Source organism: Coccinella septempunctata, chromosome 2 (assembly GCF_907165205.1).
Source record: "Coccinella septempunctata chromosome 2, icCocSept1.1, whole genome shotgun sequence".
Classification (NCBI taxonomy): domain Eukaryota; kingdom Metazoa; phylum Arthropoda; class Insecta; order Coleoptera; family Coccinellidae; genus Coccinella; species Coccinella septempunctata.
This window is the reverse complement of record NC_058190.1, coordinates 50,266,812-50,289,080: the sequence shown is the minus strand read 5'-3', so window position 1 is coordinate 50,289,080 and position 22,269 is coordinate 50,266,812. Positions and strand designations below refer to the sequence as shown.

The following is a 22,269-nucleotide window of genomic DNA, read 5'->3' as shown; positions in this document are numbered from 1 at the left end:
ATCGACCAGGATCAATTTTTTGGACTAATTCGATGTCGTAGATTAAGAATATGCAATTAGATTTTTCCTAGAGTTAGAATTTTAGAAAATAAAGAATTTTTAGTGAAAAATTTCGAAAAAATTGGTCAACTTTGAAGAGCTATAGCAACCAGAAAAAAATCATTGGACATATGCTGATTTTTTTTGGTGATAGACTAAGCCTTCGCTAATGGAACAATCCAACTTTCATTCACCTACCGTGAGCAGTTTAGATTTTATGATTTTTTCCGCAAAGGTCCAACATTTCAAATTTTCCAGCGACCATAACTTGAAAACTAATACTTTCAGCTGAATTCTGTTTGCATCTTCGTGATGTACGCCTTCAATTTAGTAAATACACCGATTTTGGTGGAAATCGGCGAGATCGAAAATTTTTCAAATTTTCCATACATATGTATGGAAAAATTTCGATTTTTTGAAAAATATTTTTGGTCTTCGATCAAAACCAAATTTATACTGTCGACTAATTCGAGGGCGTAGATAAAGAATATGCAAACAGATATTTTTTAAAAAATTTATATTTCAAGTTATGGTCGATGAAAACTTGGAAATTTTGGACCTTCGCAGAAAACATCTTAAAATCGAAACTGTTCTCGGTAGATGAATGAAAATTGGTGTTCCCTATTTGCAAAGTATAAATCTATCGTTAAAAAAATCTGCATATGTCTCATTCTCTTTTTCTGGCTGCTACAACTCCTGAAAGTTGATCAATTTTATTTCCTAAAATATTGATCCTAGGAAAAATCGAATTACATATTTGTAATTGACGATCTCGAATTAGTCAATAAAATGGCCTAGGTCGATATATTTTTTACGCGTTTAGCAACAAATACGAGACGGTTTTCTTTCATGCCACAATCTGCAGCCTACAAAAATTAATCTCAACTTCATGAAAAAGAAGAGGATAAAAATAACTAAAAATTACCAGTTTTTCCTATAAGAACACATGCATAATAGATAACTGAACGAAAGAAAGGAACGAAGAGAAATGTGAAGCCTATCAATTGTTCAGCCGTGTATTATATAATAATAAATAATATCTATATAAAATAGATAAATCCACCGGAAATACAGGATAGAGGCGAACTGTGCCCGAATTAACGACATATATTTTCGCCATAGCCAGAGCGAAAATTTTTCTCGCATTTCTGCGGAAAATTAAATTCCATTCGGAATTACCCTCAGACTCTTTTGAGTCCATAAAAATAGCTGGGCAAGGAATGTGCCCCTCGATACGCTCGCTCGAATCCGCCCTTTCCATGTTTTCAAGTTAATTTCACCCCGAATGACATTTTTTAGGTGCAGTGCCAGCAATCTGGGGGAAAATAATCTCAATTATATTGCAATTTCGTTGCAAACTTTAGCTTCTCGCCCATTGTTCGACATAAAAATATGAAAGTCCATAAAGGAAGGCGTTATAGACGTAAATGGAGCCAGGTGGTCATAAATAGGGCTGTTTAGTAGTCAAACCGATGATTTCAGCATGGGTTTTATCTGTCGTGTACAGCGGCTGTTAAATATAGTTTCAACAGAACATAATCCCTTACAGAATATTGACTGCTGCAAACATCACACAAAATTTTACTGTTTACCGAGTCTTTTCAGTATTATATCTTCAACTATTTCGAGTCAGAATTGAACAAAAAACTGCCATGTACATTCACTTTGATAATCATTCCTTGGACAAACTGTATATTGCCAATCTTTTCGTGCTCTAAAGAATGCATAAAACTTTTTTTGATATATCAAACCAAAACAGACTCCATGTACCAGGAAATTTTTTGAGGAAAATTATCTACATAGTGCATAGTGCATTTATTTTATATTATATATTCTATTTTCTTCAGAAATTCCCCATTTCAGTTCAGAGAGTAAAGCTGGTATCCATGGATACCTACAAATGTGAGAAGTGAAGTCATAATTATTGACTCTGATTTTCAATTAACAGGACAGACAGAGTTTGTATTTGTATCAGAATAATTCTCCTTCGAATATTCAGAAAAGCAATACTGAGAAAAATTTAATATAAAGCATGGAAAACTATGACAACTTCAGAAGTTTCTATTTTAACGAAAGAACTGAAGGAATATCTAACTAAAAACTTCATGATTTTCGATGAAACAAAATTTTATGCTTCAGAATGAAATAATGTACAAATATCTACTGAATTCAGTTGATGAACTTTTAAAAGGCTGCAGTGTTCAGTCTTTCGATTGAGCTCATTTTTTGACGATGAATAAGAGATTAAATTATCAAGCTTTGTTAGTTTTCCATCTCCGTTATGAAATAAATTGCCCTAACGCATTTCGAACGGAAAATTTCCGAATTACCTCGATGGAATTCATTATTTTTGTCAATTCATGCGATGTTACTCCTGCAGAAAAATATTGGAAATTTATTTTATGAAACACGAAATTTCAAGCACAATTTCTTTTGATCTTTTGCATGCTCTGTAATGAATTTCCCAATTAGAGCTCCAATTGAGTTTTTCGTGAAGACTTTGAGGGTTCGCTAACAGAAATTGTTCGAAATTCCAACGTGATAATCATGGTTATTATATTGTAAAAAGAAAATAATGAATTCGAAGTGGAATTTATTGAAATTAAGAAAATATATTCCGACGATTTTTCTGAAATTAACTTCTACAATGGAAAAACCCCCAACAAGGAACATCCCAATGAAAATTGGTAAATTGAAAAGAAATAAAAGAATACTATCTCGAGAAACGTAGACATTTTCCGATTTGAATCGCTTCAGGTCGACCAAATCCATTGGTTTCAGTCGAACAGGAAACATATAACTCAACTGCGTACTTCGAACAGATGCACCAATACTGTAAATTTCCCCCCTGTCTCGCCAGATTTTCCCCGTTTCCAATTACATTTCCCAATCAGCCTCCTCAAGGCCGCCATGATTTCTCAACCGATAATACCCCCGGAGAACTCGTCTCACCTCGCAGATAAAAAATGTGAGAGATGCGGTCCATTTTCCCGGGATGAAATTCCATCTTCTCGGATTCTCTTTTCGCAGGAACTCTCTCCGGTGATTGATTAGAGTTTTGCTTCCGTTCCAGCGTTCAGTTGCCACCTCGTCGCATCTGAAAATTTGAGTTTTCCTGTTGGGCGTCAGAGGAAACGGAAAAGGATTATATTTCTGGCGAGATCGGGGTTTTTGGTGATGCATATTTTACTTCTTGGGGGATTATAAACGGGAGCGGAGGAACGGATGTAGATTCATCATTTCTATTTGGGAAAACGCTAAGCGATTTTGATGGCGAAAATACCCTGGCATTATTATGATCGATGCTGAGAGGCCCTGAGTTTGCGTGTATAAAAAGTTTTATAATCTTCCTACTGGCTGGTTACTACTGAATTCGATTTTCAAGTTTCTCAACTATACTGCTGAACAATTCATATAGGGATCACGTTTAATTTATAGATTAGTGACTTTCGTTAAGTTAGCTGGAATATGTGTTATACTGGGTGAGTCTTTGACTCGTATAACTATTTCAACAGTAGATTCTTGGGGTCAAAAGAAGCACTTTTTTCCTCTACCATTTTTTTCGTATCGGCTCGGTTTAGAAGATACAGGCTGTTAAAAAACCATAAAAAAATTTTTATTTGTAGTTCTACCTCACGAACGGTTTCATCGAATGAAATGAATTTCGGAATATAGTTTTTCATTTATTTGTTGAATCTTTTTCGAACTCAAGATATCACCCACGTCTTCCAGTTTTCTCATTATGACCATTACGTACAATAAAAATACCAACAATTCAAAGAACCCGACTCTTGGACCTAAGCTGAACGCTTTCTAATGAATATTTGAATGTTTCGTAAAAAAAAAAATATTCCTCATATTTTCTCGTATAATGCGCCGTTTTCGAGTTTTTTGATGTTCAAAAATTAAAAAGTATATGTGAAATTTGAAAAATTGGGTGCTTTAACTGAATACAACTCTGTTTAAAAGATCCACAGATGTGTAGTGTCACAGATTTAGCTAGTTATTCTGAAGGTAATTTTGTTTTTACCAGAGGTGGCACAGGTCATTATGAAATTTTAAAATGGCTATATCTTTTCTTCAGCACCGAATCGGAAAAAATTGTATAGAAAAAAAGTGTTTCTTTTCACCTCAAGAATCTACTGTTAAAATATTTGTACGAGTCAAAGACTCACCCTGTCGATGTGTTCCATCAGAAAAAACTGGATATTTGGAATTGTGTTTATCCTATTCTTTTTTTACTCAATCAAACTCTTGCCCTCTGAAATCGAATAATGGTAGTATTTTATGTGTGTCGACCTAGCTTTTTCAAGAATTACCTATTATAAGACACTTTACATGTCATATGACCGTTTTTTATGGTTCAATTTTGCTGTAAGCTATATTCTGCGATACAACGGATGCTTTTCATGGAAATAAAACGAGGTATACAAACTATACTGAATGTCTTTTCATTTTTTATGAAGAAAATAAAAATTTTATGTCACCTCGAAGGTTTCAAGATGATATACTTACAAGGAGACTAATTTTTCTGTGCACATCTTATGTAAACATCTTCTAAAGAAGATGTTTACATAAGAGGTGCACAGAACACTAAAGTGTTGTTTCCTCTTTAAAATCTTAAATCGTATACTTTGTTGATTCTCGAAAAAGATACCTCTTCTGAAATTAAACTCAATTCCTGTACTGTTTTATGAAACTCAGATAATCTAGATTTTTTGCCACCAAATGAACTAAGGGAGATTCTGGTATATGGGGCTAAATTCAAAAGGCCAAATTTTGAATACCTACATTACTTAAGTTGCATGTTCTTGCTCATTCTCTTTGTTTGGAGGATGGATAACCCGAAGAAAAGTTTGGATTTTATTTTATACATGTGCGAAATATAGGGAAAATAGTGTGTGGAGTTTGCAACAGCTACCTCTTTCGACTTTCGAAAATGAAGAGAGTACCAATTGGTAAGCTCTATGTGTGAGTGTTAGTAACGAAAAAAAATGCAACCGTAAATTGAATTTCATTCGCACCAAGTGGTTTTCTGAGCCGTGAATCGTAGCCTAGATCGTATATAAATCTGGTCAGTTCGCAGAAATTCGAATTCATTTTGTTTTTCATCCTTCTCAGAGACGTATGTCGTCTGTCCGAGCTCGCAAGTCCTTGACCTCTCAGGCTGTGGTTTGTCTCCAGGTTGGGGAGCCCGAGGAAGAACCTCCGGAAGCCATGGATATGGGATGGCCATCGGGAGCTAGAAAGAGAATCACCTACGTCATACTTGCACCTATTGTCTTCCCGCTATGGCTCACTTTGCCAGACACAAGATCTCCTAGAGGTGAGTAGTTTCCATTGTTCTAGGGTACAGGGTGATTGATCATAAACCCCATATTAGCGTCCATATTCTCACCCAGTATATGGTCCGCTTTGCCGCCTTTCCCACAGCTTTCTGACGACGCTATTTTCTACGATAAGTAATCAACAAATCGTTCAGAGTCTGCGTGAATGTTCTAGATGAAATTCCGACGAAACACTCAGGTCGAACACTTCGAAAATTGTCTTCCCTCTGCCAAATAGGATTTGGACCACGCTGACCGCGGTAAACCCAGGAAACTAATGGGTTTCTGCGAACTCCCGCAGTTTCCCGTGGAGCCGATAAAAATGCAGAACTGACATCGACAACTCGCCAAATTACAGGCGCTGCAGCCATTACCTAACTGATTTCATCGATTTGGTATTACCGGAGGCTTTACGACCCTAGACCCTAGAGACGTTCTCTGAATTCTATGCCATATCGACCTTTTTGTAATACAACATCCCGGAGTTGATGCAGAGATATTGTCTCCTATGTTGAGCAAAGATATTTCATTATGAAACTCTAATTGAAACTGCATTTTTATTATTTATTTTTCCGAAAATTTCGAAATCCAACAATTCATCATGGTACTGAACTGTTTCAACATCATTAAGGCACACCGCTCAGCTACTTATAGAACAAAGCAGATGACCATTTACGAAGATACATTGAAAAATTCTTAGCCTACTATAGAACCGAACAAAATTTCAATGTCAAAATATTTTATTACTCAACATATTCTCCTCTTAATTGGATACATTTATTACAGCGAACCTGCAACGTCTCTAGACCTTTCAAAAAAAATGCTCCTTCTTGCTCTGCAAACCAAAACTCCACAGTTTTTATTACCTCTTCGTTGGAAGACAATTTACAACCTTTTAAACTTTTTTTCAATTGGGAAAAGAGATGATAATCGGATGAAGCCAAATCTGGTGAATAAGGGGGGTGTTCTAGTAATTCAAACCGTAAATCACGAATTTATTGCATTGCAACATGAGATTTGTGTGCAGGGGCGTTGCCCTGCAAAAACAAAACACCTTTGTATAGCTTTCCTCGTCTTTTCACTTTAATTTTTTCCCGCAGAGTGGTCAGTAATGTCGAATAGTAACTTAGGCTCCAGCTGCCAAAACTCCTGCTACCAGTTCCTGCTCTGTTATTAACTAAATTCTCTATTATGTAGGTCACTTGATATGAGGTTCTAAAAAGAATATGAAATACCCAAACCTAGGGACAAAAAAACAATTTACCACTTAGGGATGTTCTCCTATTTTGCGAGGTCTATAGTAAATTCCTGAGAAACAGCTGTTTTTACAGGGAAAAAGTGGTTTCCGGTGACGTTCATCGGGAGCATAGTATGGATAGCCGCTTACTCGTACTTGATGGTGTGGTGGGCCAACATGGTGGGCCATACGATCGAGATACCACCAGAAGTGATGGGCCTCACCTTCCTTGCAGCTGGCACATCGATTCCGGACCTCATAACTTCTGTCATCGTGGCCCGAAAGGGTTTCGGAGACATGGCTGTATCATCTTCAGTAGGCAGCAACATTTTCGACGTTACTGTCGGGTGAGTAGAAGATGTTGAAATGCTTTTCACTCGTATTTTTTCGCATAATAAGTACATGGATGTCTTTTCTCTAGTTTGAGTGATACACAGAAAGAGAAGGAAAATTTTGACCTAACATGGTTCACCGTATATTCAATCATTGAATGTCATCTGCGTTCTCAAGGTTGATAAAAGTTCAACATATAACAAAGTTGATATGAAGTGAGGAAAAGTAAAAAAGAATATATAGAAAGCAATAGAAAATCAGCTCTTATTTCTGGACCATTGACACTAAATTTGGTTAAATAATTTCCACCCCTACTGGGTATAAAAAGCGAACCAAAGTTGAAATTTTCATTTCCAACGTGTACATGTATAAAATAGTAATTTCATTTTGCTGACGTAGAACGTCATTGAAAGATATGATTTGAATACCCCAACGTTGCTTCAAATTGTATATTTTTGAATTAATATTTCAGAGTAACTTTTTATGTCCAACTCGTTTGTTCGGGTATACTTCATGTTTTGTCCTATTTCATCTCAAAAATGGTTAACAATAAAAACTGCATAAGACTCATTTCCTTACAAGGTTTGGGTAGAACATAAATTCATAAGTACGCCTGATTCAGTTTAATGGTTTGTTTTCATTACTGCTAGCAGACTACTAATGACAGTCTTGATATATAGAACCAACTTCAGATTAAGGAACAGGAGATTATTAAATTCAATGCATATTTCATCACATAAGTACGAGAATTTCATTCATTACTACCAACTGAAATGGTATCTGTTTCTTCAAGGGAAATTACTATCGCTTCCAAGATTCCAAATGATACTTCCCAAAAAAGATAGTTTTTCGGTTAAATCTCTATTCTCTATCAAACGCAGTGAGAACGTCATTACTCTACACAAACCTGCAATAAGATTAAGGTGATCCCGATTGTTGATAGATAAATCTCAGTGGTACCAACTCTAGCTATGATATCGTATAATTTCCTCATTAATTATCTTCAATAGTGCCCGAAATTAAAAATTGACGCAAAATTTCTGCGGATTCTGCAAAAACTGTCGTTCTTTTTTCAAAACTTACAATTCTGATAAAGCTAACTAATGAAATGTCATCAGTTAGCGATAGATCACACTCCAAATATAGTTTTTTGTGAAAAAATGAGACTGATTCATTTCAATCTACTAGTGATTAATGAAACGTTATTCACCGATTTTCTATCCAACACTCATTAATCACTTGTGATTTATGAGTCATTAATGAAATATGAGATATTTTAGAAATTTTTTTTTAAAAGGTGAAACAAGTACAGTATTCTATCCGCATATTATGGCTATTTTAGCCATCATAATATGCTCGTTGAATAATTTACTATTATTGTTTATGTACAGATTACCAGTGCCTTGGCTGCTATTCGCCATCATCTACGGCAAGCCTGTGGAAGTGAACTCGGTGGGGATGGTCTGTTCCATAACCATCCTGTTCATGATGCTGATCTTCGTGATCATCTCGATAGCGTGTTTCCGCTGGAAGATGAACCGAGGGCTTGGTTTCACCATGTTTTTGCTTTATTTCGTTTTCGTAGCGGTGTCTCTAATGTTTGAATACGAACACTTGACATGTCCGGTGTAAAAGACCTAGTGTTGTCACCTGTAACAAAGGTTTTACATAGTTGATGTTATGTTGGTAAAGGGAACTTTCAATAGGATATATTTTGAACCTTTCGATAGAAACGACCAAACAGAGTACGGGAAAATATCATCAGAAAAGTGCAAAAATCAGCTGAGAAGGATCGTAAGGAAATATACAGGGTGTGCGAGTTATTTCTGGCCAAATTTCACAGACTTATTTCACAAGCAATTTGCAACGAAAAAGTTTCTGTAGAATTTTTCACCCTGAGCAAGGCATGTTTGTTTACAAGTTATGCCATGTGGAAAAATTGTGAGATGTTACAAAATATAACCACAAAAGACAATTTAACCATGATAAAAGGAACTTTTTGGTTTGAAACTGCCTGTAGAATCACTCTCGGAAGTTTGGCCAGGGAAAACTTGCACACACTGTGTCTAAACGAAATGGCATCTTCTACAAAAGTTCCCAGTTCATCAAAGGTCATTTCTATCGGAAATCCATTGTTACTTTTTACAGATGAATCGATAGATGAAGTAAAACAATAATCTGCTATGGAATTATAATATTTCACAAATATTTGCAGATTTTTAGGATAACATAAAAACTAAGATGAGAGAAGGAGAAATGGGATAATAAACAAACTAACCACGCTTTTTCGAACAAGTTGAGCGCTGTTGAGTTTCGAAATTCAGCAGTTTAAAATACATATAATCAGAATACAGAAGCGACCACTAGCAAATATCTGAGATGTAATGTTGCATGGCACAAAAATATCGACTTCCAAAATTGATTTCATGAGGACTAGTTGTTAGAGCATTGCCCAAATCATATATAGCAATAATGTATAGATCATAGAGGATGAGAACATTGAAAAACCGTTTTTTACCGAAACCCAAAGGTTTCACCATTAATATATTCAGGAAACGTAAAACGAAGTAGTCAGACTTTTGGATATTTTTCGTTGAAATAATTTCTAGGATTTTTTGTAGACGAGAGGAGTAAAATAATAAGATTTCATTTTGAGATGAGTTGGGAAATTGGCTGTTGCTGGAATCAATAAAAACACTGTTCGTTATTTGATGTTGGGTGGTTTAAGCCTGAGTGTTGTAAATTTTGCCGTATTTGGAAGATGCACTTCCTGCATTTGACGCCATTAAGAGCTCACACGGTTCATACAAATCAAGAAATGGCTACTAGCAAGCTCATCGGGGATTTGACACTAATATCCGGATTTATTTCAAATATTTCGAGTGAATAATAAGCTTAGAGTCCAAAATTGAAATGGTTCAACCTGCTAGAGCATTTCATTTTCCTGACAATCACATCATTTTTCAATTGGTTCACTGATTTCATCGCTAGTTGGGAGCTTACTCGGTTTTTGTTGCAGGGTTCATCAAAATGAAATTATTTGACATTATGAAGTCAGAAGATGATGGATAAGAAATGTAGCTTCTAGTGTTTAATGCTTAAGGCAGTAGGTATTTAGTGAAAGACTGGTTTTTCCTGCCAATCATGCTTCATTAGATGCACTGTTGTTGTTGATGTTGATATATATTTTATTGTTTTGTCATCCGTCCTAACACGTGGGAGTAAATTTTAAAATCAATGATGGCGACTGGAAAAACTCATTCATTATTGAGCTTATTTTCAATGTGTTAAATCCGCGTTTTGAGTCAAGTGAAGGAGGTCATTGTCTTCCAATCAATATAGGAAACCCAATGAAATTCGATGTTAATCCCAATGTCATGTGTGCCTGTAGAAGTTATGTGTTTCTTCAAAAATATACGCTTATTGAATTGAATTTCAAAACGAGAAATATAATCAACGGCCAATTTCTTAGGTTTATATGAAAACTTCCCGATGAATATGTTGCACTCTAGATAGAATAATAGTGAAATATACATATCTATCCTGTAGATAAAAGTGTAGAAAATAAGGTTTACATACAGTATATAATTGTACGAGGATAAAGGCATAGAAGTTACTGTAAATAAATTTTTGGGCACTAGCGTTTTAGTCGGTCTTTGTTGTAAGTGCCTACAGTTTTTTTGCGTTACCTTTGTGATACTAATAGATAATTATCCTTTACTACTTTTAGGATGTTTTTACGCTATCGACTTCAAACACGTCTTTGAAAATTTTCCTGAGTATATAAGATTTCCTCTCATGCATGCCTTAACAGGTTTAATCAGTAGATGAACCATGATAAATTATTTTTTCGCTGAATTGTCCAGCTCAACATCCGGAACTTCTTTGCGACATCATATCATCCACATATTTTTTTTAGAATGAAGATATTCTCTTCAATCTATAATATCAGGCTTGAATCATTGGACAAAATCCGGTCCTGTTGAAACTCGTGCTCAAAAAAAAAATATATTCAGGAAAATAATGGTGGAGGACCATTTCAACTGTAGAAAATCATATCACGGTCAGCTTTAGCATTTTCCGGAAAACTCAAATTCTCGATGTCAATATCATATCCTTGATTTCATCAAAAATTTGCACATATCTTTCGTTTTAAATGGTGCGTTATTTGAGTCAACTCGGTTTATCTGTGTTAATAACATAAAATTTCATGTAGAAAGCTAAAAAAATTTGTAAATAGTAGAAACAAATATTGTTTCAAGCATAATTTCTTCATTGATTTGAGAATTATGTGCTTTCTCTAGTTCTGATGCAACTTCGTAATTTTTCTGAAGGTTTGATATTCAAGCCTGTGAATAATGATGAGATAACTATGCTTTAGATAATATAAAAATTTCCTTTCTTCCTCATCAATTTCTGAGGTGAAAAATCAACTGAAAATCATGAATAGAGGAATATATTCACATCAAATATTATCGATTGAAGGTTTGAGACACTGCCCCAAAAGGAAAGAAAGCAAGTGGACAAATTTAGATTTGACTAAAGGATAACGATGAAGATTTGACGTGAATATATATCCAATATGATGAATTATATAAAGCTATTTACTATCATATAGAGTAGAAAGTACTCTTTAAGAATTTAGAATATACTCTTGCGGTGACTCTTTAACATATATCGTGAACCAAAATAAACTGAAACTGAGAATTGGGACTCAAAACATTCATTGAAATAACATATCGATATACTGCAAACGTAGGAATTCTTAGAATTCTAGCTTGGTGAATTGAAACCAAAGCTTCATCGTCAGAAAAACTAAATCGGGTGATTTTTTGCTGTAGTGAGAAGAAGTTTTGATTCACGGTGTATAAAAACTAGCACGTATATTTGCGAGAATGTTAATGAAAACACACTAGTTGATTATATCTTAGCCTTTTCTATATACCTATTTAATTAATTCGGAGTGTTCTATGCGAAAAGTTGTTGAAATACTCTTCTGACCTCAAATCGATTGGATTTCTCAATTTCAAGAAGAAATTTGAGAACCCATAAGTGACATTTTTCATGTAGAACACTCCGCGTAACTGAAGAATAACTCATTTTCCTGCGAGATTTCTATGGGGAAGTCCTGGACTTATTTCAAAGCTTATGAAGCTTGTATTGAAGATATTAATCAATATACGAAAATTTTACACTTGTTAATTAATGTAAAGACACAACCAAATAAGAGTAAGTACAGATGAAATTGAGAACATTTTGGAGATTACGATTGTTAATGGTATATCATGTAGATTGTTATTGCTAGAGAATTTTTATCATTAGAGAAATATGATATCAAAATGCCATTGAGATGGTGAGTTACTTTTTGCCGACAATATAATATGTATATTAAAATGCATTTCATTTCACACCCCCAAGCAGCTATCGATTGAAAATATGAAAGTGGTAGGTATATTTCCAGTAGAACTACCACAAATCTTTAACTATCATCAATCATCTCTAGAGATGTCATTCACCTCATACAATATTTCATGATTTTTATTCGAAATCTCTGGGAAGGCCAAGATTCTAGGAAATTTTGAAAATATTTTCTTCCTTTATCAATTTCAAATGATCAAAATACTGATACTAAATGATCAGTTCAATCATTTTAGGTAATCACCGAAGGTCAATGAAATATGTATTGCAGTCATAAAATCTTCACACTCTTGAGGATTGATGGTACCCAGCCTTCATTTTGGAGTCCCATCTAATCCTTCTTATTGTGGAAGACAATCTGACATTAAGTATTCTTTGTTTGTTCGAGTAGATACAAACGAAGATGTGAAGATGGCATTTTGACTGAGATCCTAATATATGAATGAAAGTTCTTGTGATAAATTGGAACGTTATAATGTTCCCTTTTTATTGATCTATCGGTGTGTGATAATCCAAGCATTCTGATTATAATCTTGATATTCGTTATGAAGGGATTGTTGCCAGCTCAAAAACTGGTTCATTTATAAGAGGGTCGTGTGACAATTTTGTTTGGAGTGCACCAAGATGTTTGTGAGGCCATAGGTATGTGTCAGTTGTTCGAGACAGAGAGTATCTCCCAACTGCTAGGAGAGAATTACTGTCTAAATCAAACTTATCATTTACCATTATCTCTTTTTTCCACTTTCGCGGTTTGATTTAGCGCATTTTCGAAGGGCGTTTCACCAAAATAAAATACAGGATGACATACACAGTCCCCATTCCATTGGACATGTTCAAATTAATCACCTAAAAGATCGAAACGTTGCCCAAAATGGGAGTAGTTATTCTGTGCGGCGATGTATTCTCTGGCAAGCACAGACGTGGGGGTTGAAGGATTGATTGCTTTTGTTGATGTTTGTCGGATAGGATTACGAGATACGAGCCAGAGCCATTGTTGAAAATATTTGCGAGTGAATTACGACTGTGGTGGTGTACATACAATTTCCGATTGTCATTGTTTGGCCACCGAATAGATCATTCATGAATAGAATTGAGTAAAAATATGTGCAGCATTTTTCTGTACTACAGAAAGGTTCTGGGCCAGTTTGTGTTCCCTTTCTGACAAGGGATTCCCTAGTGACCAGCTTAATCATTAGGCATTGAAACCAACCAATCAGGATCAAAGGAAGTGCCAATTTGAATCCTTTCATATCGACTTGTTTTTTTCTTGAAACCATTGAAATTAATAGGAACGTTAAGAATTCATCTAGGTTCCATATCTTCTCGATGAAGGAGGAATTTTGACAAATAAAAGTGTGGATAAATGACCATCAGGATAACTCAATTTCATTACCGAACGTCTTCCTAATAAGGTTACAGGAAGTCGTAAACCCTCTCCCATATTTTCCATGCAAGAAAGGGCGTTAATATTGATGCATGATGATGCACTATTTATGACGTAAAGCCATGCCATTATTTATTCACCAAACACTAATAAATGGCATCCGTTATCCGTTGACTTGATATGATGTGATTACATCGAGATCCATCAGCTTGATTATGAAGATGTGCTACAGGTTGTCTTTTCACCTAGGATACGGTCAGCTTACTGTAACTGGTGCTTTCGAAGAAAGGAAAAATTGAAATCGAAATGAAGATAGTAGAAACTTAATTCAAAAAGTTATTATGGATATAGTCCTGGATCTGTTGTCTTAAATAAAAGGTCAAAACTTCGAAGAGTCCGCTACCCAGTGATTTATCATTTTTTCCATAGATGACAGCTAAAACACTATGCTTTTACAGAGTAAGAATATACAACCACGATACAATGAATACATCAACAACACATCGAAATTGTTATAATGCTCTACAAAAATGGTGAAAACTTAGCTGTAACAGTGAATTTCGTGCAAAAATTTGAGTTGTTAGGACTTGAAGAATTCCTGCCATCGTTTAAGAACTCTAGCAAAAATAACTCATATCCAATTGTTAATGGAAAATTACACTATATCTATTTTATAAATCAATGAGAGAAAGATTAATGATTATCGGTGATATTTGAAAATAGAGAACTCATGTCAAAGAGGCATGTCATCAGGAATCTACTACACAACGCTGAAAGACCACTAGGTTTTTTTGGTTTTTTTCGCTCCTTTTCCCAACCGTTGACATGGCGGGAAATTCGAATTCAAAAAACCGTCACGTTTTCACCAAGATCATCGGTTACAGACTTCGTTGTAACTTCTCCACTATCAAGGTGCGGTAAAGTGAAAGGCATATTGCTCAGAATACCCCCATCGCTCTCGAGTAGCACCTTTCCAAGCACCAGAAGATCGCCGCAAGTATAACAAATACGTTACCTAACCAAAAGTGAAATATGTGACATATTCCTGGTCGTTGGACAAAGTCTCCCGTGAAAATGAACCTTTTTGTGTTCCTGTGGTCCGTGGTGATCTTCTCCTTGGAGAGCCGTATGGCCCAAAGTGCCTCTGGTAAGTTGTGCCCTACTTCTGGTAACCGCTGTAGCGGTCCGTTCTGCGCTAATGCAGAAGAATTGCGAGTTATCGTAGATCTAGATGTGATTTTCGCGAAGGTGTTAGATGTTTCCGTTTTTTTTCCGAGCGATTTTTTTAAAGGTGAGAGGTATTGCGAGGTTGTTAGAAAGTTGGGCAATCTGCAACAGGTGGAAGAACCATATTGACCTTTAAAGAAGTAATTTAGCGAATGGATGGAAGAATACGCACTGAAGTATCATATTTCAAAGATATTTTGACTGTTTGTGTGAGAGAGAGATCTCTGCTGCTGCGCTCCTTCATTGTCAGTCATTTTCTTCAGTTGCAAATTTTCCATATTGATTCATTACTTGCAGAAATTTATTTTCGAGCTTATAAATTCAAATTTTTCATCTCTAAGAAAAGAATACAGGACGAATGTAATCCTTTATAAATAGATTTATTCTTTTAAGGATTCAACTTCTCAACACTTTATCTTTTTAGCTTCAAAAGTGCCACCTCAAGTGTTCAAATAGAAAATGTGGGTAAATGGGAACATGATTCGAAGGTTTTTTTCCATTCCAATGCACGAGTAAGCTCGTGTTGGATTCTCACACTTCGACTAAATTATTTACCATTATGTAATTCCAATAGTGGCCGAAAATAAACGTGTTACTTCGATATATTCTAATCTATAGTTGGTCGAAGTCTACGTAAGTAATACTCCCATTAAAACCCGATTAAAAATCTCAACAACCAAGGAAAAGTATTTCCATACATTCAAAACCAAACATTTTTCTGAATTTTTGCCATCCGCAACGTGGAAAGTTACCAGAACAACCTAAAATTGTATAATAAATACCTCTTTCGAGTGACCATAAGGTCCTCCGTAAACTTGTTCAACTTCATCTCATGACGCGGTGTTAAATTAAAAGATTCCACGAAGTAGAGTATGAGTGCGTAGGTGACAACTGGTTCCATTAGCTTTTCGTCGATATTGTTCGCTGTCGCTTTTCTCTCGAAGAAGAGCGACTGGTAGGAAAGGACTTTTTATCGAAGTGGGTCAAGATTTGATATAAAATGACCAAGCGATGCAAAATTTCCTGGTTGAAATTTTTTCAAATGATCTTTGTTCATATAGTAGGTCATTATCATTGAAATAGATAGATATTGTTTTCATAGAGCAATGAAATTGATTTCGAGCATCATTATGAAAAGTACAGGGTGATCCATCAAGGCGCCCAAAATGCCAATATCTTCAGAACGACAAGAAATATTTCTACACTTATCCTGCTTTTTCTGAAAATAGTATTTTCATGGAACGATATGAATGGTAATAAAATAGGCAAAATGGTACATATGATACATCGTCAGACATATTATACAGTTTCCAAATTTGGGTCATTTTTTTCAATTTAGAAAAGCATTGGCTGTTGGTTCTCAAAATGATTAATGTAACAATGTGTGACACTGCAAAAACTGAAATTTCATTTTTAGCTATAGCTTAGTTGCGAACTGAAAAATAAATTGAAATTATCACGAGAAAGGTTGAAACTAAGCTAAATGCCATTGAATATTTTTCAAAATCTCTATTTTCAGGGTTATATGTGTAAATATCGCCATAAACATTTTTGAATTAAATAAAAAATTGATGACTATGATTTTACATATTTTTCTTAATTGAAAAAACAATTGATCGTAAAAATTACGAGTGTGAATAATGAATTAGTTAAGGCCTTTTTCGAATTGAGATTCACTAAATATTTCGAATTTACGCATTTATCCACCAATAATTCGAATGTTATCATCAGAATGGATGATTTTCCTCAAATTTCCTCGGCATTTTTCAATAATAGCATCCGTTATTTTCACAGGCCCTTCGCACAACAAACTAGTCGTCTGCTATTTAGGCACATGGTCAGTTTACAGACCAGACAGAGGTTCCTTCACGATAGAGCACCTAGACCCCAGCTTATGCACCCACATCATTTACTCCTTTGTGGGATTGGATATACTCGAGGACAGCCCAAAACCCTTAGGTGAGCAATAAATTATTGCGTCTATAGAGACCCCACATCATACCGCATGGTGCATTTGGCAGGTTCGTAATTAGGAAAATGATTATATTCTTATAGCATATAACGTATGACATGAAAGATGGGTGAAATCCTGGGAGGAAATTTTTTCAGGAAGATATTATAATCGTTGTATTATTATCATAATAAAATAGCCAAATATCAGGTTCCTTAAAAAAATAGAAAAACTGATATGTTTATCATTTGGCAAACCGAAGTTTTTCTATAATTAAACTTTTCAAGAATATTTCCTTAGGTGGTAGTATATAATTACTCTCGAGAAGTGTGAATATAAATTTTGGTTTTATTATTGATGATATAGGTTAATTCACTTTGGGTCAGATGCATCCTAATTTATCTGTCGGATTCCTATTCCAAGAGGAGAAAACAGATAAACATCGATGACAAGACAAACAACATTGGAATAATAAAAAGAATGAAGTAAAGGCCATCAGATTGTCATGGTCGTCTTGTTTAGCTCTTAAGAAGAGGTTTTTTTATTTCAACCTTCTATTTGCAAGTTCCTATTCATTGAAATGAAATTCGAAATATTCATGCCAATGAACAGATAGTACTGATAGTAGTGATATGATAGTTCAAAAATTCGAGTATTTGTGTAAACGTTGCTTATAACAATTTTGAATACGTATAATTCGAGGAATGCGTACCTATATCTTTCGTGAAATAAAACAAGTTTCAAGGTTGACGACAAACATTTTCAATCAAATGTAGCAGAGATATATGAAGGTACCTAGTGTTTTAAACCTATCCTAAAAAGGTGAAAAAGTAAGGATAGATATACAGGGTGTGAATGAATAGTTGTGATAAAATTCAAGGGGATATTCCTTGTCGAAATATAGTGTCGGACTTTCACATACTCATTGGCATGAAACAGTTCGTTCTCATATTTTTATTTGATGATTGTTGACGTCTTTCAGAAAGTTGTTGGCATGAATCATTTAGGGAAACTTTTGATTATATGCGAGCTGGAGCTGGTAGACAGAATGTTCAAGTTTTTTTTCCATGATACAAAAAAATATCGTGAAAGAACTACTGAAGCTGAAGATATACCCTTATATTTTCCTTTTCATATGTAGATCCTTGGCAAGACTTGACCGAAGATTATGGTAAAGGAGGATTCCAGAGAATAACCAATCTGAGGACTGCTTATCCACATGTCAAAGTTACTGTAGCCATTGGTGGTTGGAACGAAGGATCAACGAATTACTCAAGATTGGTCAGCGATGAAAAACGAAGGAGAAGATTCGTGAAGAACGCCCTGCTTTTTGTCAAGTAAGAGGTATTTCATTAACGAAATGAACGATTGAAGATTCTCTGATTATTTTCACTAACTACCAGACGAATTAGGATGAGGATGTTGCAAATCACTTCTTTTCAGGAAATACAACTTTGACGGCTTAGATTTGGATTGGGAGTTCCCAGGAAAGCGTGGGGGGAACCCTTCGGATAAAGAAAATTTCCTGCTTTTAGTAAAGGTGATTATTTATCAATAAATTATTACTCCAGATGAAATATATACTTTTAAGTTTGCATTGATACCCAACACCTCTATTAGACAAATTTAAAACGTTTTTCGAACGATTCTCTTGAATATTCAGGATCTTTTGGTCATTCGAGTCCTGCAACGAATCACCTTCCACCAAAATATGATTGATTATCTCTTGATGTACGAGCAGTTGAACGAACTTAACTGGAAAATATTAAATTTCGCCTCTTTACTGTTATATTAATTGTCGCAGGAGCTGAGGGCGGAATTCAAGAAGCACAATTTATTGCTCACTGCGGCGTTTGGGGCAGGAAAGGACACCATTGATGTGGCTTACGACGTGGAAGGACTATCTGCATACCTAGATTTCATCCATATGATGTGCTATGATTATCACGGTGCCTGGGACCAGAAAACTGGAGCGAATGCCCCGCTGAAAGCGGACGATGTGCTGAGTGTGGTAAGGTTAATGGGACAGAAATAGGGAGCACATGAAAGGGCGTGATATGTTGAAAAACGCTGCGAATTGTACACAAAGGTTCATTACTTCCAAAGCCATCCGAGCATTCGAAAACCCAAGGGCGGTTGCAGTGGGTTGAGAGAATTATTTTTTCGAATATCGAAAACTGATTTCATTTCCCTCCCCAATAAATAAGAATAAGTTTGAAAAAATCACTCCTGAAACTGCCATTGCGAAGGCTCTTATTCTTCCAATGTTTGCGAGGGCTATAAAACAGTTTGAGAGTGGTGAACCTCTTTTGTTGCAGCGGTATTTCAGATATCAATAACACTTTCTCCTTTTGAATAAAACTTTCATTTCATCACTCATTTATTCTTATTCTAGGAGTATTCAATAAACTATATGCTGCAACTAGGAGCACCACCTAATAAACTAGTCTTGGGTCTTCCACTCTATGGAAGAACTTTCCTCTTAGAAAAATCCGTAGTAACTAATCCAAAGAAAAAGATGAAACTAGGAATGCCAGCGTCAAACATCGGGTTTCAAGGACCTTTCACCAGAGAAAATGGATTCATGGGATATAATGAGGTATGTACATCAGTTTATCATATTTTTCGAGGGACAAATTAAATCCTATTGCTCTTTTTCAGATTTGCCTGGAACTCAACAACAAAACAGCAGGTTGGACAACTTACTGGGACAGCAAATCTCATACGCCATACGCCGTGAACGAAAACAAAGTGCTGACCTATGATAATCAACGATCTCTCAGAGAAAAAATCCAATTTGCGATGCAGAAAAAATTGGCAGGCGTTATGGTCTGGTCGATAGATACAGATGATTTTCAGGGAGACTGTGCAAAGAGTGGGGAAAACGACAGGTATTCAAATTTCCCACTGATGAGGAGCATAAATAAGTCTGTGGTAGAGACGCTAGAAGAGTTTGAGGAGGAAGAGGGAGATAAGAATGAAAAAGATGAATCTCGACCAGATGATAGAGAAAATGAAATTGACAGTGATAAACACACAAAAGATAGTTCTAGTGTTGTTAATGTTAGTTTTGGTTGTGTGATAATTTGTATATTCAGATTTTTATTTACTTAATAAATAGATACTACTTATTTTAGCGAGGATATTTATTGGACGTAACCCTCGGCCAAGGAAATAACAATTTCCATTTTTATACCCTACCCTAGACCAATAAATATTCACTAGATAACAGAGGAGGGGAGAAATACCACCTGTTTAATGTCTTGCTAATTTCGACCCAAAATTTCTTAATTTTCAAATTTAATGTTTTATTCTGATGTGGAGAAGCCTTGGCAACGCTGATAATAATAAATCAATTTCAATCTAAAAGTTTCAGCAATACTGATCAATAATTTTTGCATGGATTCTCACTCATGTTAAGATGATTGTCCGAATTATTTAGAAATAGGAAAATCAAAACACTTAGATGTCTGAAATATTTATTCAACATTTACAATTATGTACAAATACAAGATTCATGTTTAAAGCACCATAGCTTTGTGGGACAGAAGGATAAACCGAAGAACTTCCAACTCAATTATTTATTTTAATAACAGAGTCTACACAATGAGTTTCTCTAATGCATCAATTGATTCCACACATCATTTGTTTTTATCTGAAATTGTGTATTTCTCATATGACTTGGTTGGATCGTAAGGCTCCCATCTGTTTGCAGGAAATATGTGTTTATTTCTCTCATACCAACTTCTGAGTAACACTTTGCCAGCATGTGAATCCTCTTTTTCTATTGAAGCATCATTCAGCAATCTCACATCGTCGTGAACATCGAATTGAAATAGAGGACCACTTTTCCCTCTTGCCTGAAAATATCATTTTTAATACAAAAATTAAGCAATTTTCATGACACTCACTTTTGTCACAATGAAATCATAAAACGTTTGGTGATGTGGAAGTATCAGATCTTCTTTAACATACATCAGTTGATCAGCTCTCACTGTTTTGAGTTCCATAAACTCTTTTCTCAACAATTCTAAGGCTCTCTGAAGGAATTGGTAAATGGAGTTACCTAAAAAATTGTTGATCAGTACCCTCAGGAAGTTCATGGATAAAATATATTCTCACCTTTTTTAACTCTCACTGTTCTTCGATGCCCTGACCCATCCCAATAGCTGAATGTTACATCAATATCTTCTTCCTTCAGTTTTTTCTGTTGCTCTACCCACTGTTGCCTCAATTCTTCTCTTAACCTATTTTCTGCTTCTTCTCTTTCTCGATCTGGTAAGAAGCTAGTATCTACTGTTGGATCCTTCCGAATTTTTTTCCATGCCCTACTTTCATCTTCTGTTTCTTTCCAATCTTTCCTTTTTTCTGTTTTGTCTTCATCTTTGTGTTTTTCATCAGTGCTTTCTTCATCATCTTCTTTATTGTCCTCATCATCGTCTTCCAAATCGAATGATAATAGTTTTATCTGTAAAATAGTTTCCTGATTTATTTTCTTGACATAGTGCCTATTGTATTTTGAGCCTTCCAAATTACTGAAAGAAGCTTAAGCACATACATAGATTTATTCAGTTTTTACTTGCCTGCTTCTTCCGTTCATTTCTTTCAGCTTCTTTAGCCTGGAGCTTCCTTAACTTTTCCTTTTCTTTTTCTGCTAATTTGAGAGCTAATTTTTGTTCACGTTCTTTCAGTATATTCTGCTGTTTTGCTTTCATTTCATCAAGGGTGACCAAACCGATAGTTGAACTCTAAAACCAGAATGCATGCAAAATTTGATAAATTAAAGAATGAAAAAGCCTTTCGAAAAAAGATTTTACCTTAAGTTGTTGTTCCACCGCATCGTAATGTGCTGCAAATTTCGTTTCAATATTGTTTATTTTCAAATCATCCTCTATTTTCTTTTTTCTGATTTCCAAATCTTGCATTTCCTTTTCCCTTTTCTTCATGAGATGCATTGCTCTGCCAGCTTCGCTAGCTGCACCTTTGTAATGTGCCATTTTTCTTGTCGTTAGAACTTTTTGTCAACTTAATAATAGTTTGATAGGAACAAAATTTATGTTTTTATTTACTAATTCAGTTCTTCAAAGTAAACGTCAAACTGACATGAAAACTAACCTCGATACTTTTGACAGATGTGGGGGTGTGTTCATAGAGTATTCAATCTTTTTCAGCAATTTGGGCATCAATTTTTCCATCGTCGAAATGATGCAATTTGAAGGAAACCGAAGATGAAAGATGAAATGGGCTCTTGTTTATGTGTTATCTGTACAAATGTACAGTTAACACAATTATCTTCGAACTGATTCATATCATATCATATATTAATTATTTCTGGATATGATTAAGTGTTTGA

At 35.1% G+C, this 22,269-nt stretch overlaps 3 protein-coding genes across 7 annotated transcripts in view; 2 read left to right on the top strand and 1 right to left on the bottom strand.

The window, feature by feature from the left end:
- Nucleotides 1–11,414, top strand: part of LOC123307854 (sodium/potassium/calcium exchanger Nckx30C) — a 44,025-nt gene extending 32,611 nt beyond the window's left edge. For 4 of the 5 annotated variants that reach the window (XM_044890315.1, XM_044890316.1, XM_044890317.1 and 1 more), the window contains 3 exons: nucleotides 5,161–5,365; nucleotides 6,698–6,950; nucleotides 8,328–11,414. In XM_044890315.1, coding sequence (XP_044746250.1) covers nucleotides 5,161–5,365; nucleotides 6,698–6,950; nucleotides 8,328–8,568 — 699 coding nt within the window. In that variant the 3' untranslated portion in view covers nucleotides 8,569–11,414. The remainder of the gene's footprint in view (nucleotides 1–5,160; nucleotides 5,366–6,697; nucleotides 6,951–8,327) is intronic. The other variant, XM_044890319.1, reaches the window with a different exon arrangement.
- A 3,247-nt stretch (nucleotides 11,415–14,661) lies between these two features.
- Nucleotides 14,662–20,052, top strand: LOC123307837 (probable chitinase 2). The gene is made up of 7 exons (XM_044890290.1): nucleotides 14,662–14,885; nucleotides 16,760–16,924; nucleotides 18,058–18,253; nucleotides 18,360–18,456; nucleotides 18,721–18,927; nucleotides 19,312–19,515; nucleotides 19,578–20,052. The coding sequence occupies exons 1-7, from the start codon at nucleotides 14,813–14,815 to the stop codon at nucleotides 20,028–20,030; spliced, it is 1,395 nt and encodes a 464-aa protein (XP_044746225.1). The 5' UTR covers nucleotides 14,662–14,812; the 3' UTR covers nucleotides 20,031–20,052.
- A 427-nt stretch (nucleotides 20,053–20,479) lies between these two features.
- LOC123307838 (protein FAM50 homolog) lies at nucleotides 20,480–22,030 on the bottom strand. The gene is made up of 5 exons (XM_044890293.1): nucleotides 21,734–22,030; nucleotides 21,500–21,664; nucleotides 21,039–21,384; nucleotides 20,828–20,982; nucleotides 20,480–20,776 (listed from the first exon to the last, which is right to left on the bottom strand). The coding sequence occupies exons 1-5, from the start codon at nucleotides 21,911–21,913 to the stop codon at nucleotides 20,558–20,560; spliced, it is 1,065 nt and encodes a 354-aa protein (XP_044746228.1). The 5' UTR covers nucleotides 21,914–22,030; the 3' UTR covers nucleotides 20,480–20,557.
- Between the last annotated feature and the right edge of the window lie 239 nt (nucleotides 22,031–22,269).